We start from the raw sequence: 15,583 nt of genomic DNA, 5'->3' as shown, positions 1-15,583 counted from the left end.
ATATTTCATTAGGAGGGGTGTACACGAGATTCTGCACTGTGTCACAAAATTTGTACCTTAAAAATAAAGATTTTCTCCTACCTTTTCACCTGCTCAGGAGGCGCGTAAAAGAAAAAATAGGATTTTAATACCTACCGGTAAATCCTTTTCTCTTAGTCCGTAGAGGATGCTGGCGACTCCAAATGGACCATGGGGTATAGACGGGATCCGCAGGAGACATGGGCACTTTAAGACTTTAAAAGGGGTGTGAACTGGCTCCTCCCTCTATGCCCCTCCTTCAGACTCCAGTTATAGAACTGTGCCCAGGGAGACGGACATTTAGAGGAAAGAATTTATCAGTTAAACACGGTGAGCGTCATACCAGCTCACACCTCCAGCATGCCGCAGAAACGTGGCATTCAAGTGAATACCTACCAGCTGACGGCATGATTAAAAAACAGCAATACGCTGCCAGAACGGAACACAACTTGTGTGTACACATGACCAATAATAGCATAACCTATGCCACTGAAAAACGTCAGCAATAGGCTGACTGAAAAGAAACATAGCATGTGTGTAACCCAACTAATAACTGCAGATACAGTACGCACTGGGACGGGCGCCCAGCATCCTCTATGGACTAAGAGAAAGGGATTTACCGGTAGGTATTAAAATCCTCTTTTCTCATACGTCCTAGAGGATGCTGGGGACTCCAAATGGACCATGGGGATTATACCAAAGCTCCAGAACGGGCGGGAGAGTGCGGATGACACTGCAGCACCGATTGACCAAAAATGAGGTCCATACCCGCCAGGGTATCAAACTTGTAAAATTTTGTAAAGGTGTTTGAACCCTATCAAGGAGCCGCTTGGCAAATCAAGAATGCCAAGACCCCACGGTTAGCCGCTCATAACGCTCCCACCATTCCGGTAAAATGGGCCTTCACCGATCTCGGTAACGGCAATCCAGCTGCCGAATGCGCTTGCTGAGTCATACCACTGACCGAGCACGCAATAGTCTGCTTTGAAAGCAAGAGCCCCAATCTTGTTGGGAGCATACAGGATAAACAGAGCGTCTGTTTTCCTAATCTGAGCCATTTTGGCAACATAAATTTTCAAACTTAGACCATATCGAGATACATCGATGTCGTGCCGTGGCCACCAGCACCACAATAGGTTGGTTCATGTGAAACGATGAAATCACAGATTTGGCAGAAAACGCTGACAAGTACTCAACTCTGCTTTATCTGCATGGAAGATTAAATAGGGGCTCTTGTGAGACAAAGCCGCTAATTTAGACACCCGCCTTGCGGATGACAAGGCCAACCGCATGACCACTTTCCAAGTGAGGAATGTCCACTCAGCCGTATTGAAAAGTTCAACCAATGAGATTGCAGGAACTGCAACGCACGTTAAGATCCCCTGATGTCACAGGGCACAAGGGAGGATGGATGCGTAATACTCCCTTTACTAAAGTGTGAACCTCTGGAAAGGAGGCCAATTGATTTTGGAAGAAACCCGATAAGGCTGACCTGAACCTTAATCGAGTCCAACTGAAGACCTGCATCCACACGATCTTGTAAGGAAGGAATGGAGAAAATGACCCAATTGGAATTCTTCCGTAGGAACTTTCTTGGATTCACACCAAGACACATACTTTCCCCAGAATTGGTGGTAAAGTTTCAACGTTCCTTCTTTCTGCCTGAAGAAGAGTAGGGATGACTTCACTGGGAATACCCTTTCAGGTTGGGATCCGGCGTTCAACCTCCAAGCCGTCAATGGAACCCACGGGTAAGCCTTGGAACCCCCCACGGCCCTTGCTGTAACCGATCCTCTCGCAGAGGAATAGATCAAGGATCTCCGAGGAGTAATCTCTGAAGGTCCGGATACCAGTCCTCCTTGTACAGTCTGGAAGAACGTGGACCACCTGAACCTTTTTCTTCTTATGATCTTTTAACCTCTTTGGAAAGATTGGAAGTGGAGGGAACACATAGACCGACCGAAAACACCCACGGTGTCACTAGGGCGTCCACCGCTAACTTAAGGGACCCTCGACCCTGAACAAAATCTCCGAAGTTTCTTGTCGAGGCGAGACGCCATCTCGTCTATATACGGAATTCCCCAAAACATGTCCCTTCTGTGAAAATCGTTTGATGAAGACTCCACTCTCCTGAATGGAGAACGTGTCCGCCGAGGAAGTCTGCTTCCCAGCTGTCCACTCCCGGAACGAACGTCTCTAACAGAGCGCGTAAAAGTTTTCGTCGCTCAGCATAAAACCATTCTGGCTTCTGCCATTTCCTCTTCGGTTTTTGTTTGTTGAAAACCGATATAAACGGCCCTTAACTCTAGACCGTAAATGGGATGACCAGTACCCTAACTTGACACCCGTCCTTGGGAAGAATCACGCCGCCGCCACGGGAGTGATATTCTGGTCTTGAAATCATGATCATCCCAGGTAGAAACCGGAACACTCGTACAAAAAATTCTGCTAAAACTCTGGCATGCAAGCTAGCCACTGAATGGCCTCGTAAGTCACAACCCCATTCAAGTAACTGAATGTATTGATGGATTGACATTGTTGCAGGTGTGACCAGCCTCTGAATCCTCAGAGCTCTTTCCACTGGAAGAAATTAATATTGGCCAAACCGACCCCCACGTCATAGGGACCAACCGGTATTCCGCTAAGTTCTGAGAACTGTCAGGGAGAATGCAAGGTTTTTCACCATTTTGCTTCATTTAAGAATACCCGGCCGTATGCTACCATGTTCTAGATATGACCCCACTTAAGGAGTATCCCATCTCTCCCCAGGGTAATTATATCGGATGCCAAAGTAACAGACCATTTCCGAATACAAGCACTCCCCCATGCGCATGTAATGCAAGCATAATCAACATATATAATTAAAATATCACTTAGCTTCCTGTATAAGATCCTCTGTGACAGGGTCCCATGCCGGGCAGGGGTTGACTCTCACTTTTTTCTATCCACGGCGGGAAAAGAATAACACTCGGCCTCCTCGTGAGGATTCGAAGACATCTTGTCACGGCTGACCTAGATTATTTCAACAGAGCGACCAGCACATGAAAAGGAATAACTTTACTTCAGCATTCATTATAAAGTTAATATATATATATATATATATATATATATATAAAAATTTGCTCATTTATATACACATATATACACACATACTGTACATCACTGTAAATATACAACTCATATATATATATATATATATATATATATATACCTAGTGACGTTAATACGTTCTTAATGTGTGTGAAACATGTACTGAACCTGATTTGTGGATCTAATCCGGAAACTTCATGGTCGACATAAGAATAATTATTCGTGTCGATATCAGGGAGTAGCAACTGGGCAAAATAACATCTTTGCGACCCCGAGGGGTCTGAGGGAAATATCTATTAAGAACAATACACCCTCCACAGATATTACTACGTCTGTGCAACCATACCATATATAAATATATACATACAGGTATAGCCTTTTGAAAAGCATCACAGTATCATGCAATGTTTACCCAGTCAGATTCGTTGGTGCCGACAAGGTCACCCACTCACGTTTGTATGTCCCATATAGTTTTCTCTTGTGAAAGCTATAAATCTACTGACATGTTGATACGTATTTTCATGAACCAAGTACCATCACGCGTCGGCGGTGCCGACTGAGACATTTTTGACAGAGTACTCAGCCGTAGACATGCCGACACACATGTACTAACCACCCACCGACATTACACTGATTATTTTATGTCAGGGAAACACAGAAGACGTTTTTCAGCTCTATTACACCATATTCCTTATATATTGTGCTTTTCTTATACAGATAACACACTAAACCACTGTGCCCCCCTTGTTTTTTAATGTGATATCATCAGCAGTGCTGTTGGCGGGCCAGCGTCTCTGTGAGAAGAATATGGCGCTGTGTAGAGCCGTGAGGGCTAAGCCACGCCCCCTTAATGGTGCGCTACAGCCCGCTATTCTTTAGCTTATTTACCCTGGCGGCAGAGGCGTAACTAGGGTTTTTGTAGCCCAGGGCAAGATCAATAATGGCACCCCCCCCCCCCCCCCAAAAAAAAAAAAACACACAAAAAAACTACCAAAGGAAATTATGTGTGCACACCATCGGTGTCACTGTATATAAAGATGTCAGGGTATGTATGTTTAGATGTAGGTGCAGTGGTCGAAGAGTGATTTTTGAAGGGGGAATGAAAAAGTGAAGGTAGCAATTATGCGCTCCTGAAAAGGGGGCGTGGTCACTCAAAAGGGACTTGTCCTTCAGTGTAGTAGGACCCCTTATACTATCTAGTACTGTTGCCCCTTTCACATTACAGCACACGGTATGAGCCGAAATTCACATTATAGCACACGGTATGAGCCAAAATTCACATTATAGCACACGGTATGAGCCAAAATTCACATTATAGAGTGAGGGGAGCCTACCCACTGAATTAACAAGGCCTGCGGGGCACTGTGATGAGGGGAGCCTACCCCCTTAATTGACTAACTGCAGAGTTTAGCAGCGGAAGGGTTGCAGCAGTTTCTCACCCCAAGCTGCGGCGCTTCTGCCAGCTCCGAAACTCCACATCTTCGGCGCCACCCGGGATGCAGACCACCGCACCGGGGATGCACCCTTTTCAGTGTGGTCTGCTACGCTCCGAAGGGGGTTCTTCTCTCCTGCGGCAGGATCCCGATGTGCAGCGTCCTCCCGCGCTGTTACTGCAACGGTAAGCATTAGTATCGTTTACCGCAGAGGCCATTTACTGAAGCATATGTATTAAACCTTGGACACTGAGATGCCCTTTCACCGTACAGCTGTGTGGCCGAGCCGGGCGGGGGGACAGCCAGCAGCAGCATGCCGGATATCAGCAGCCGAGGGTGCGGGCTGTACATACTTGAGGCAGCTGGATATTCAACAGTGCTGAGAGCCTCCGGAGCACGCACCACCGGAGCTGCAGTACACCGGCAGAGGACACCCATCCCCCGAACCCTGCGTAGCCCAAAGCCGGAGATCGGCAGCATGTTGAACGCGGAAGAAGCCACTTGTTGCCGGTCAACATGCTGCCGATCTCCGGCTTTGGGCTCTGCACCACTCCGCAGGTGCCTCACAACCGACACCCTCGGCTGCTGATATCCGGCATGCTGCCCCTGCTGCTGGCTTTCCACAAGCTTGGCTCCGGATGGTGAGTGAGAAGGGCATCTCAGTGCCCTTGGTTTAATACATATCCCTCTTCGGTAAATGGTCTCTGTGGTAAATGGTACTAATGCTTACCGTGGCGGTAAGCATTAGTACATCCCGCCCTATAGGTGTAAAGCCAATATCAAACACACACACACAGACTGCCCCACCCCCTTACTTACACACACACACACACACACACACACACACACAGTCAGACTGTAGATTACACACACACAGACTGGCCACCCCAAACCCCACACACACCCACTCAGACTACACACACACATTATCAAACTTTCCCCTCCCCCACACACACTGGACTGCAAAAATTAACACACACTCACACTGTCCGCCCCCCCCCCACACACACACACACATACACACACAAACTGGACTGCAAAAATTAACCCCCACACACACTGTCCTGCACCCCCCCTTTCCCCCCCCCCCACACACACACACACTGTCCTGCAACCCCCCTTTCCCACACACACTGTCCTGCACCCCCCCTTCCCCCCCCACACACACACTGGACTGGAAACATTAACACACTCACACTGTCCTGCACCCCCCCCCCCACCCCCCACACACACACTGGACAGGAAAAATTAAAACACTCACACTGTCCTGCACCCCAACCCCCCTCTCCCCCCCCCCCCCCCCACACGCACACACTGGACTGGAAAAATGAACACACTCACACTGTCCTGCACCCCCCCCCCCCCACACACACACACACACACACACTGGACTGGAGAAATTAACACACACACTCACACTGTCCTGCACCAACCCCCACCCCGGGACACACACACGCTGGACTGGAAGAATGAACACCCTCACAGTATCGTGTACCCCCCCTCCCCCCCCCCCAGCCTGCTCGCCTGCTGTTGATGGCCCACATGTTGAGGGTGCAGGAGCCGTTCTCTCAGTGGCCGCACTCCGTGGGCTGCGCCGGCGCTCAATGTCCTCATCCCTCCTCCGCAGTCCACACACACTAACAGCCCAGGCCACACTGTGTGCAGCCTGCAGTACACCGGGAAGACGCTGCAGGGACTCTCCCACCGCCCCCGGTGTCTCCCGCCAACTGGGTACCGGCCCATGTCAGCCAGCCTGGCTGCTGTGGTGGCAGCAGGCAGGGCGGGCACGGCCAGCGCCAATCCGGGGCCGGACATGTGTCTGCTGTAATGGAGAACTTCCACCGACCATCACCCCGGAGAGCAGGGGGTCCGGGAGCTCCCTGCCCAGCACACAGCGCGCTGCCCGGCTCCGGATACACGGCACTGCACCGCTCTGCCAGAGACCCTGCCCCATTCTGCCCCTGCCTCTGGGTGGATGTACAATCCTCAGCAGTGCTCTGAGACTGTACACGCCGAGGACCCGCTCGCTTCCTTCGCCGGCGCCGCCAAAACCCTGACGCATGGGGCGAGCGGGCCGTGCAGGTGCCGGTGGCGCCCCCCTCTGCTGGGGCTGCCACGGCCCCCAGGGCACGTGCCCTGCTCGCCCCGTACTAGATACACCTCTGCCTGGCGGGGGTCTGTATACAGTGCCTATGCACTGTATACCTCTTGTGCCAGCCTGATATGGAGGTTTTATTGCTGCCCAGGACACCCCCCCCCCCCCCCTGCGCCCTGCACCCTTGTAGTGCCGCTTGTGTGTGGGAGCAATGGCGCGCTGCGCGGTACCTCTGAGACTGAAGTCTTCTGCCGTCTTTATGAAGTCTTCTTTGCTTCTTTTACTCACCCGGCTTCTTTCTTCTGGCTCTGTGAGGGGGACGACGGCGCGGCTCAGGGAACGAGCAGCTAGGATATACCAAGTGATCAGACCCTCTGGAGCTAATGGTGTCCAGTAGCCTAAGAAGCAGAGCCTTTGAACTCACAGAAGTAGGTCTGCTTCTCTCCCCTCAGTCCCACGAAGCAGGGAGCCTGTTGCCAGCAGTGCTCCCTGAAAATAATAAACCTAACAAAGTCTTTTCAGAGAAACTCAGGAGAGCTCCCCTGTTTTGTGTCCAGTCTCTCTGGGCACAGAATCTAACTGGAGTCTGGAGGAAGGGCATAGAGGGAGGAGCCAGTTCACACCCCTTTTAAAGTCTTAAAGTGCCCATGTCTCCTGCGGATCCCGTCTATACCCCATGGTCCATTTGGAGTCCCCAGCATCCTCTAGCACGTATGAGAAACAATAATGAATATAATCTAGAAAATCAATGTGAGTTTGGAATTGGATTGCAAATACCATTTACAGTACAGTTAGCCATGAGAATGGCTCATAGGACCCAACTTTCACCTAATAGTGCACCGCAAGGAAAGGAACTGTATTATTTGTAGAGGAAACATCTCTTTGTGGCTTTTACCATAAAACAAATCAAAATGGTTATCTTAAATGCCAAGTTCTGATTGTATTTAGCAGCCTACTTAGAGAGTTTATTACGGTAATCTATAGAGATACACATAATATATAATATATATGTAATTATCTCAGTAGGGGATCCAAAAATGTGGGATTTTGAATTTTGGATAAGGGATACTCAACCTGTATTTCTATTTGAAATAGCACTTACTACCCTTATATTGTTTTTTGTAGTATCTCCCATCATATGTACAACAAAGCATTATTGACAAATGCCATTTTCCTTTAGATATAAAACCAGGTTGAGAATTTGCAATTTACTGTATATTACAGAAACTTACTGTCAAGTAAAAATGTGCCACCTAGTGGCTGCTTCGGCCAATGTAACGTATAAAAACATAATACATTTGTGTTTTCGTCTTTGGTTTTAATTTATACAAGAAAAAGAAATTATAATAACAAAGACATATTAATAATAAAAGACTTTGGGCCATATTCAATTAGCAGTGATAACGGACTTTTCACGTGAAAAGTCCGGTTTTCGGGTGAAAAACCGGACTTTTCACGTGAAATGCAATTACAGCCTATTCAATTATCCTGGAAAATGTATCGGTGATCATGTTTTCACTAATTTCACTTCACCTTCTCTGAAGCAGGTGAAAAGTTGGGAAAAGTCACTATTTTAAGGTAAAATTCTTTGGATATGGTACAGAACTCCTGGGACACCCCCCTTTATGACTAATTAGGCACGTTGAAGTTTTTAATTATTTTTAATTGGCCAATAATGACATGTCATTTTCGGGGTGAAAAAGTAAAAAGTGATGGAAATTGGGGTTCAAGGTATGGGACAGGTATATTGGGGTGCTTTATGAGTGGGACAGGTGTTTTTTAGGCTTGCAGATGGGAGTAATCGGTCTGTTTCCACTTTTTTTTAAAGTACCCTAAAATGACCCAAATATATACTTATACCCATTTTCATGTACCCCAAATTTAATGAGAGCATTTATTTTGCTCAAAAAAACTTGCTTTCTATCATTTTTTTGCATTTAAAAAAAAATGCATATAACCGCCATTTCACACAATTTAAGTCCCCAAAAACTCTCTAATATGATCTCTAACACACTTCTCTTCTGTTTTCCTATGTTAGTTTAGCATTTTTTGGGGTACAGGCTGATTTCTCCATTTTCACCTGCACTTTTCACTGCAAGAATTTTCACGTGAAACCCGGTCGGAATTGAATAGGTCGAAAAATGGAGCGTTTTCGCGGCAATTTTCGGCCGATTACCGCGAAAAATTTTCGGGCGCAAAATTGCCGCGAATTTGCGGAAAATGGAAAAACGGAGCGTTTTCGCGGCAATTTTCGGCCGATTGCCGCGAAAAATTTTCGGGCGCAAAATTGCCGCGAATTTGCGGATAATTGAATATCCCCCTTTACATTTAATGCATATCCACAAGAATAATAATGTGGTGTGGAATGTGAAAAAAAACTACAAGGGCTGTTCAATTAGGAACCTCATTTCATTATCCAGAATGGAGTAATTTCTCTAATATACAGTAATTTGTAGCCACACCAAGCCACTAATACTAGTAGTATAAGTGAATAAAGACACAAAATTGAGGAAAAAGTACAAAGGAAAACTAACAAAGTTAAGGAAAAAGTAAATAGTTCATGTTAAAAAATTCCATCTTTTTGAGACAGAGATATTTTGTTAAAAAAACTACTGTGTATACATATAGCATACCTCCCAACTTCTGCCTCTTCTGAATAGGGACACGCCACGCTTGAGGCGCAGCTGAAAAGGGGGCAGGACTTCGGGTAGAGGGGCAGGATCTCGAGGCAAGGGGGCGGGTCTAGTGCCGTGACCCCCATTTTCATCATTTTGTGGGCATGCCCAGCACTCCGGCTCCCCTCCTTGTGCAACTGATCACCGGCTGCATTTCAAAGCAAGGCAGCGGTGATCACTGCCTCTCCCAACTGCCCCCCTCCCCCCCCGCAGCAGTGGCCCACGGGTCGGACAGCGGGACAGTGTTCAATTCACGGGACTGACCAGCTAAATTCAGGACAGTTGGGAGGTATTATATAGCACAGAACTTTGTTCAGAAATGTCACAGAAATATAAAGATTTTTCTCATTGTCTATCCCAGTGTTTCCCAACTCCAGTCCCAGGGACCCTTAACAGTGCATGTTTTACATATTTCTTCAACATCACATGTCAATTAATTAGCTTGACCTATGGATGTTTTAAAATGTGTCAGTCAGTAATGAATACACATGTGCTCCAAATTAGGAGATCTGTAAAGCATGCTCTGTTAGGGGTATGCAAGGACAGGATTTGGAAAACACAGAATTTGGGAAACCCTATAAACTTACTGTCAATAAGCCACTGACCTCTTCCTTTTGCCCAGGTGTATGTACGGGTTGTTGAACTAATCCTCAAGTCTTCAATTTGAGGTTCTGCTTGTGCATGTCTCAGGTGTAGTTCATTTGATTTACTTGAAACTTTTAATGGCAAAGTGTATTTTGGAATACCTTTGTAAAACCAAGCTCCTGATCTCTTCCAAACCTATAGAAAGACATAAAAATAGAAAAGGTTATCCCATTAAATCATAGGTCTGCAAACTCTGTCCTCAGGACCCCACACGGTGCATGTTTTGCAGGTCTCCTCACAGAATCACAAGTGAAATAATTAGCTCCACCTGTGGACCTTTTAAAATGTGTCTGTGAGTAATTAATACACCTGTGCACCTGCTGGGTTACCTGCAAAACATGTACTGTGTGGGGTAATGAGGACCGAGTTTGCCTATGCATTAAATATTCACTTTACAAACCTTTGACATGTTGCTGTCACCTCTGCACTGATCTTGAGTTAAACATTTCTATATGTTTTTATTATTTTATTTTTTTAAAGGATGTATATTCCAAACCTGAAAATGAGTTTTGTTATCAAAAGTTTGATTTTTCTTTTCAACTCAACAGTGGTCTCTTTCTTTAGTTGTTGGGATGCCTGGAAGCCACTCCAAGTAGAATGGAGTTTAAAGGAAAAATTATTTAAAAAAAAAATCATCTTCAATTAGCTTTAATTAAATGAACATTTTTTTATTTTAGATTTATGCGACAATGGGTATCATAAGAATGACTGCAAATAAGAATGTATAACGATGACTACACATACTAATGTTCAATTGCTCTTCACTCTCCAAAATATAAGGACAGTTGACATTAAGAGTAATTAAAAAATGTGACAGACTATTGTTTGTCAAAGAACAAAACATAATTACACATTTTACACATTCTGTCAGTTTAGAGACACATAACAGACACAGTTTAGGCAGGTTCACAGCTGGGAGGAATGAAATCACATCTCCAATGTACAAAATCTTAGCCAAGCAAAAGGAGATAACATTTCCCAATAGCCTGTGGTATGACGCTATAGTTGGAGACACAAAGTAGTCTCAACTTTGAGAAAAATAAGTTATTCTATGCATTTTTTACTTAACAAAAAAAAATGACAATATGCTGAAAGTTGAATTGCTATGTACCATATTATTGTTCTGAACTTACTGAGCAGTACGGGTGGTGTAATGGTTAGCATTACTGCCTCACAGCACTGAGGTCATGGGTTTGTATATTCTCCACGTGCTTGTGTGGGTTTCCTCCCACAGTCAGAAAATATACTGGTATGTTGTTAACTGGATCCCAACAAAAATTAACCCTGGTGTGAATGTGTGTGCCTGTACATGTGGTAGGGAATATAGGGGTCTATTTACTAAGCACAGGAAGGAGGTAAAGTGGACGGAGATAAAGCACCAGCCAATTGGCTCCTAACTGTCATTTTTCAAACCCAGAATGTGACAAGGCAGTAAGGAGCTGATTTTCTGGTACTTTATCTCCGTCCAAGGCTTAGTAAATAAACCACATAGGTTGTAAGCTCCACTTGGGCAGTGACTGATGTAAATGGCCACATTTTCTCTGTAAAGTGCTGTGAAATATGTGTGCGCTATATTAGGGCCGGCAACAGTCATCTTGGGGCCCACTACACCGATTTCCCTGGGGCACCCGCAACGCCTCGTGACTTGAACAAGAGGGGTTTTAAAAAAGTAGTATATATATATATATATACACACACACACACAAGAGTATGTATATAACAGGTTTGGATAATGTGTGACATCGGGATCAGTACGTATTACTGCAAGACGGAATACCGACACCGGGATCTCAACCGGCACAATCCCGACAGGGGAGCGAGTGCAATGCAGCCCCTTGCGGGCTAGCTGTGCTCGCCACGCTTCGGGCACGGTGCCTCGTTACGCTCGGCACACTAATTTATTCTCCCTCTATGGGTGTTGTGGACACCCACAGAGGGAGAATATGTCAGGATTGTGCTGGTCGGGATCCCGGTGTCGGTATTGCACTGCAGCTCAAATGACAACAGTTTATACCTGCTTCAATGTTTAAGGTCATCATCTCGTCATAACCCTTAGGATTAATGCATTAGGGTCAATTTAGGGGTCTGTGTTAGGGGCAGGGCCAGCAACATAAATCACTTATATTGCTGAGGCCTCCTCAACCCCCCTTAACTCGGCAGAGTGGGGCTTTAAAAAAATATAGTATATCTATCAATCAATCAATAAATATATATGTTATCCTTAGGATCAGTTATATGGTGGGGACAGGATTTGCTTGTTTGTACACATATATTGTATGATTGCGAGCCACCAGCACTGGTTTTGCCTATAACATTGACTATAAATAATGTGGATTGGTCCTGGGCCACCAATCCAAGGCACCCCTGCAAGTGTCCTGATGCACCCCAGGGTGCCATAGCACACAGTTTGAGAACCACTGGTCTAGTGTGTACCCAGCTTAATTATTGCAGCTGCTCTGTGGGTTAAAGCTCCCAGCTCCACTTCTGAAAAAAAATGCTAAATGTAATTCGAGTGAAAAGCTGCAGAGATTAACCTTTTCTGTGACCTCCACACAGGGATCACACAATCCCTATTCATAGGGCTGAATTCAATTAGGGGAGAAGTTCTCACCACACAAAGAAGTGCAAGTATATAACACACTTACAGTACCATTGGATTCACAGATTTTTTTTTTGCTATACACTACATACACAGAAACATAGAATTTAAGTGCAGGCATTAGAGTAATAGTTTAGGGGTCTGGGTTAGGGTCAGGGCCAGCAACAGAAATCTTGTGGTCGAGCACGCTGATATCCCCCTTAACTTGGCAGAGGGGATCTTTAAAGGTGGTTTTCCTGATGGGCTACCCGGCTCTTCGATGGCGGTGACAGGGACATACAGAAAAGCATCAGAGCAGTGACATGCGTAATGATGGCAATACAGCATGGACCACAGGAAATGGACATAGTTATGCAGTAAAAAGAGGGGGGGGGGGGGCGCTTAGGGGGCCTGTTAATTGTATTCCTACTTAAATTGAGCAGTTGGAGGATACACTTTAAAAAGCAATATTGGCACTGTGGCCCCGTTATTTGTGCCCCTGATCCTTGGGGCCCCCTGAACCTTGGGGCTCTGCACAAGTATCCCCTTTGTCCCCCCTGTCACTGGGCCTTGCTATGTGAGTGTTGGGGGGGGGGGAGGTGTAAGGGGTGCCAAGGATGTGGGACGATAACTGTTGCACTTTATTTGTCCTCTGTTTTCCCCATTTTCTGACACTATGGAACACTGTAAATATCAATGACAATAATAATTCTAATGATAAAATGTTGTACCCAATATTTAACAAATATCAGGATAGTGTAATCTGTTAATATGAATTGTTACTCAATTAATACAATTTAAAAGCAGCAAAAGAAAAGGACATTTATATGTTTAGGCCTCCATTAAGCAGTGTAGTTAATTGTAACAGTAAGAAAAATTCTAAGGACAGGTTATGTTATTGGTATGATAAATGTTAAATATAATATATACAATGTGCATTATGTATACTAGGCCTTAAAGTCTATGCATCTATTATAGTACTACTTGAGACTTGAGACAGCTGATTGGCTGCTGTACTCAGCATTCTATGACATCACCAAGTATGTCTCAGTCAACAAGACGGAACTGCGGTGACTCCAGAGTATACTTTGCCTTGTTAGTTACTGGACGTGCATCGTGTTGCTGCTAAATTTGCTGCTACATTTGCTGAATTTGAGATAATACGTTACCATCAAGCCCCATTTTACATGGTCGGCACCCAATCATGGATGTGAGTATAGACTTGTCATATTCTTTCCTTATTATCAAGCTGTATAAATGCAGCAATATCTACCTTTTTAGGTTGGTAATTTCTCTCACTGGTTAGATTATATCACTGTATAAACGTCCGTATCATGTAGGCAAGGGGCTATACTGGACCTAGTACTAACAAATAATGAGGAAATAATAACAAATACTAAAGTAGGGGAGACCCTAGGAAATAGCGATCACAATATGATCACATTCGATATCAGCTTTCAAAACCAACAATATAAGGGTTTAACCAAGATTTTTAACTTTAGGAAAGCAAATTTCACATTGCTGAAACAAGCAATGAAGGAGATTAATTGGGAAATTGTATTTCATGGTAAGAATATGGCTGAAATGTGGGACATTTTTACAACTGCGCTCAATAAGTACACTAATTTATTTATTCCCAAATCAACAAAAACAGAAGTAGGAAATCCAAACCGATGTGGCTTAATAAAAAGGTCAAGGAACAAATGGATAATAAGAAGCGTGCTTTCAAAGCATTTAAGTCTGACGGAAAGGTGGAATCATTCCAGTTCTACAAGGAATGTAACAATAAATGCAAAAAAAGCGATTAGAGCAGCTAAAATAGAAAACGAAAAACAAATCGCAAAGGAGAGTAAAACAAATCCGAAAAAGTTCTTTAAGTATATAAATGGTAAAAGGTTGAAAAGGGAGAATATTGGGCCCTTAAAGGGTAAGCTGGATGCGTTGATTAATGATGATAGGGAAAAAGCAGATTTATTTAATAAATTATTTTCAGCAGTATTCACAAAAGAGGACAGGGTGACAAGAATAGAGCATAACAGAAATAATAATAATGACCCACTGCTTGGTACTTGCTTAAACGAGGGAGTAATCCGGGAGAGACTGAGTAAAATTAAGATAAATAAATCTCCTGGGCCGGATGGACTCCACCCCAGGGTTCTTATGGAACTCAACGTAGAGATAGCCAAACCTCTATATTTGATCTTCATCGAGTCAATTAGATCAGGAATGATACCAAAGGACTGGAGTATAGCAGAGGTAGTCCCAATATTTAAAAAGGGTATTAAAACGCTCCCCGGGAACTATAGACCGGTTAGCTTGACATCTATAGTGGGGAAAATACTAGAAGGTATATTAAGGGATAGCATTCTAGAGTACTTGGATACCTCCAAGGTTATTACTAGGAATCAACATGGATTTGTGAAGGACAGGTCATGTCAAACTAACTTAATAAGCTTCTACGAGAAAGTGAGCGATAATACTGATTAGGGTCAAGCAGTGGATGTGATCTTTTTAGACTTCTCTAAGGCTTTTGTCAAAGTTCCACACAGGAGACTAATCCTCAAACTAAGAGAGCTTGGGGTGGGAAATACTATCTGTACTTGGGTGAGTAATTGGCTGTTTAATAGGGAACAGCGAGTGGGGGTTAATGGGATGTACTCTGAATGGGCTTCAGTACTCAGTGGAATACCGCAGGGCTCAGTACTCGGGCCATTGCTGCTTAATATATTCATTAATGACCTAGGTGAGGGACTGGAAACCACAGTGTCAATTTTCGCAGATGACACTAAATGATGTAGAATAATTAATTCAGACAAGGATGTTGAGTCTCTACAGAATGACTAAACTAGACTGGAGGCCTGGGCAGACAAATGGGGAATGAGGTTCAAAATAGACAAATGTAAAGTTATGCACCTTGGGACTAAGAACAATCAGGCAGCCTATAAACTAAATGGGGAAAATGTAGGGATAACGGTAGTTGAAATGGATCTGGGTGTGCTCATCGATAATAAACTTGGTAGCAGTTTGCAATGTCAAAATGCAACAGCAA

General features: G+C 44.6%; 1 protein-coding gene across 8 annotated transcripts in view; it reads right to left on the bottom strand.

Annotated features, from left to right (window-relative positions):
- Window positions 1-15,583, bottom strand: part of RPH3AL (rabphilin 3A like (without C2 domains)) — a 645,411-nt gene that overhangs the window by 142,780 nt on the left and 487,048 nt on the right. For 7 of the 8 annotated variants that reach the window (XM_063953881.1, XM_063953878.1, XM_063953877.1 and 4 more), the window contains one exon: window positions 9,899-10,091. In XM_063953881.1, coding sequence (XP_063809951.1) covers window positions 9,899-10,091 — 193 coding nt within the window. The remainder of the gene's footprint in view (window positions 1-9,898; window positions 10,092-15,583) is intronic. The other variant, XM_063953882.1, reaches the window with a different exon arrangement.

The sequence above is a fragment of the Pseudophryne corroboree genome, chromosome 2 (genome assembly GCF_028390025.1).
Source record: "Pseudophryne corroboree isolate aPseCor3 chromosome 2, aPseCor3.hap2, whole genome shotgun sequence".
In the NCBI taxonomy this organism is placed as follows: domain Eukaryota; kingdom Metazoa; phylum Chordata; class Amphibia; order Anura; family Myobatrachidae; genus Pseudophryne; species Pseudophryne corroboree.
The sequence above is the reverse complement of the archived record's forward strand: the minus strand, read 5'-3'. Positions and strand labels throughout refer to the sequence as shown.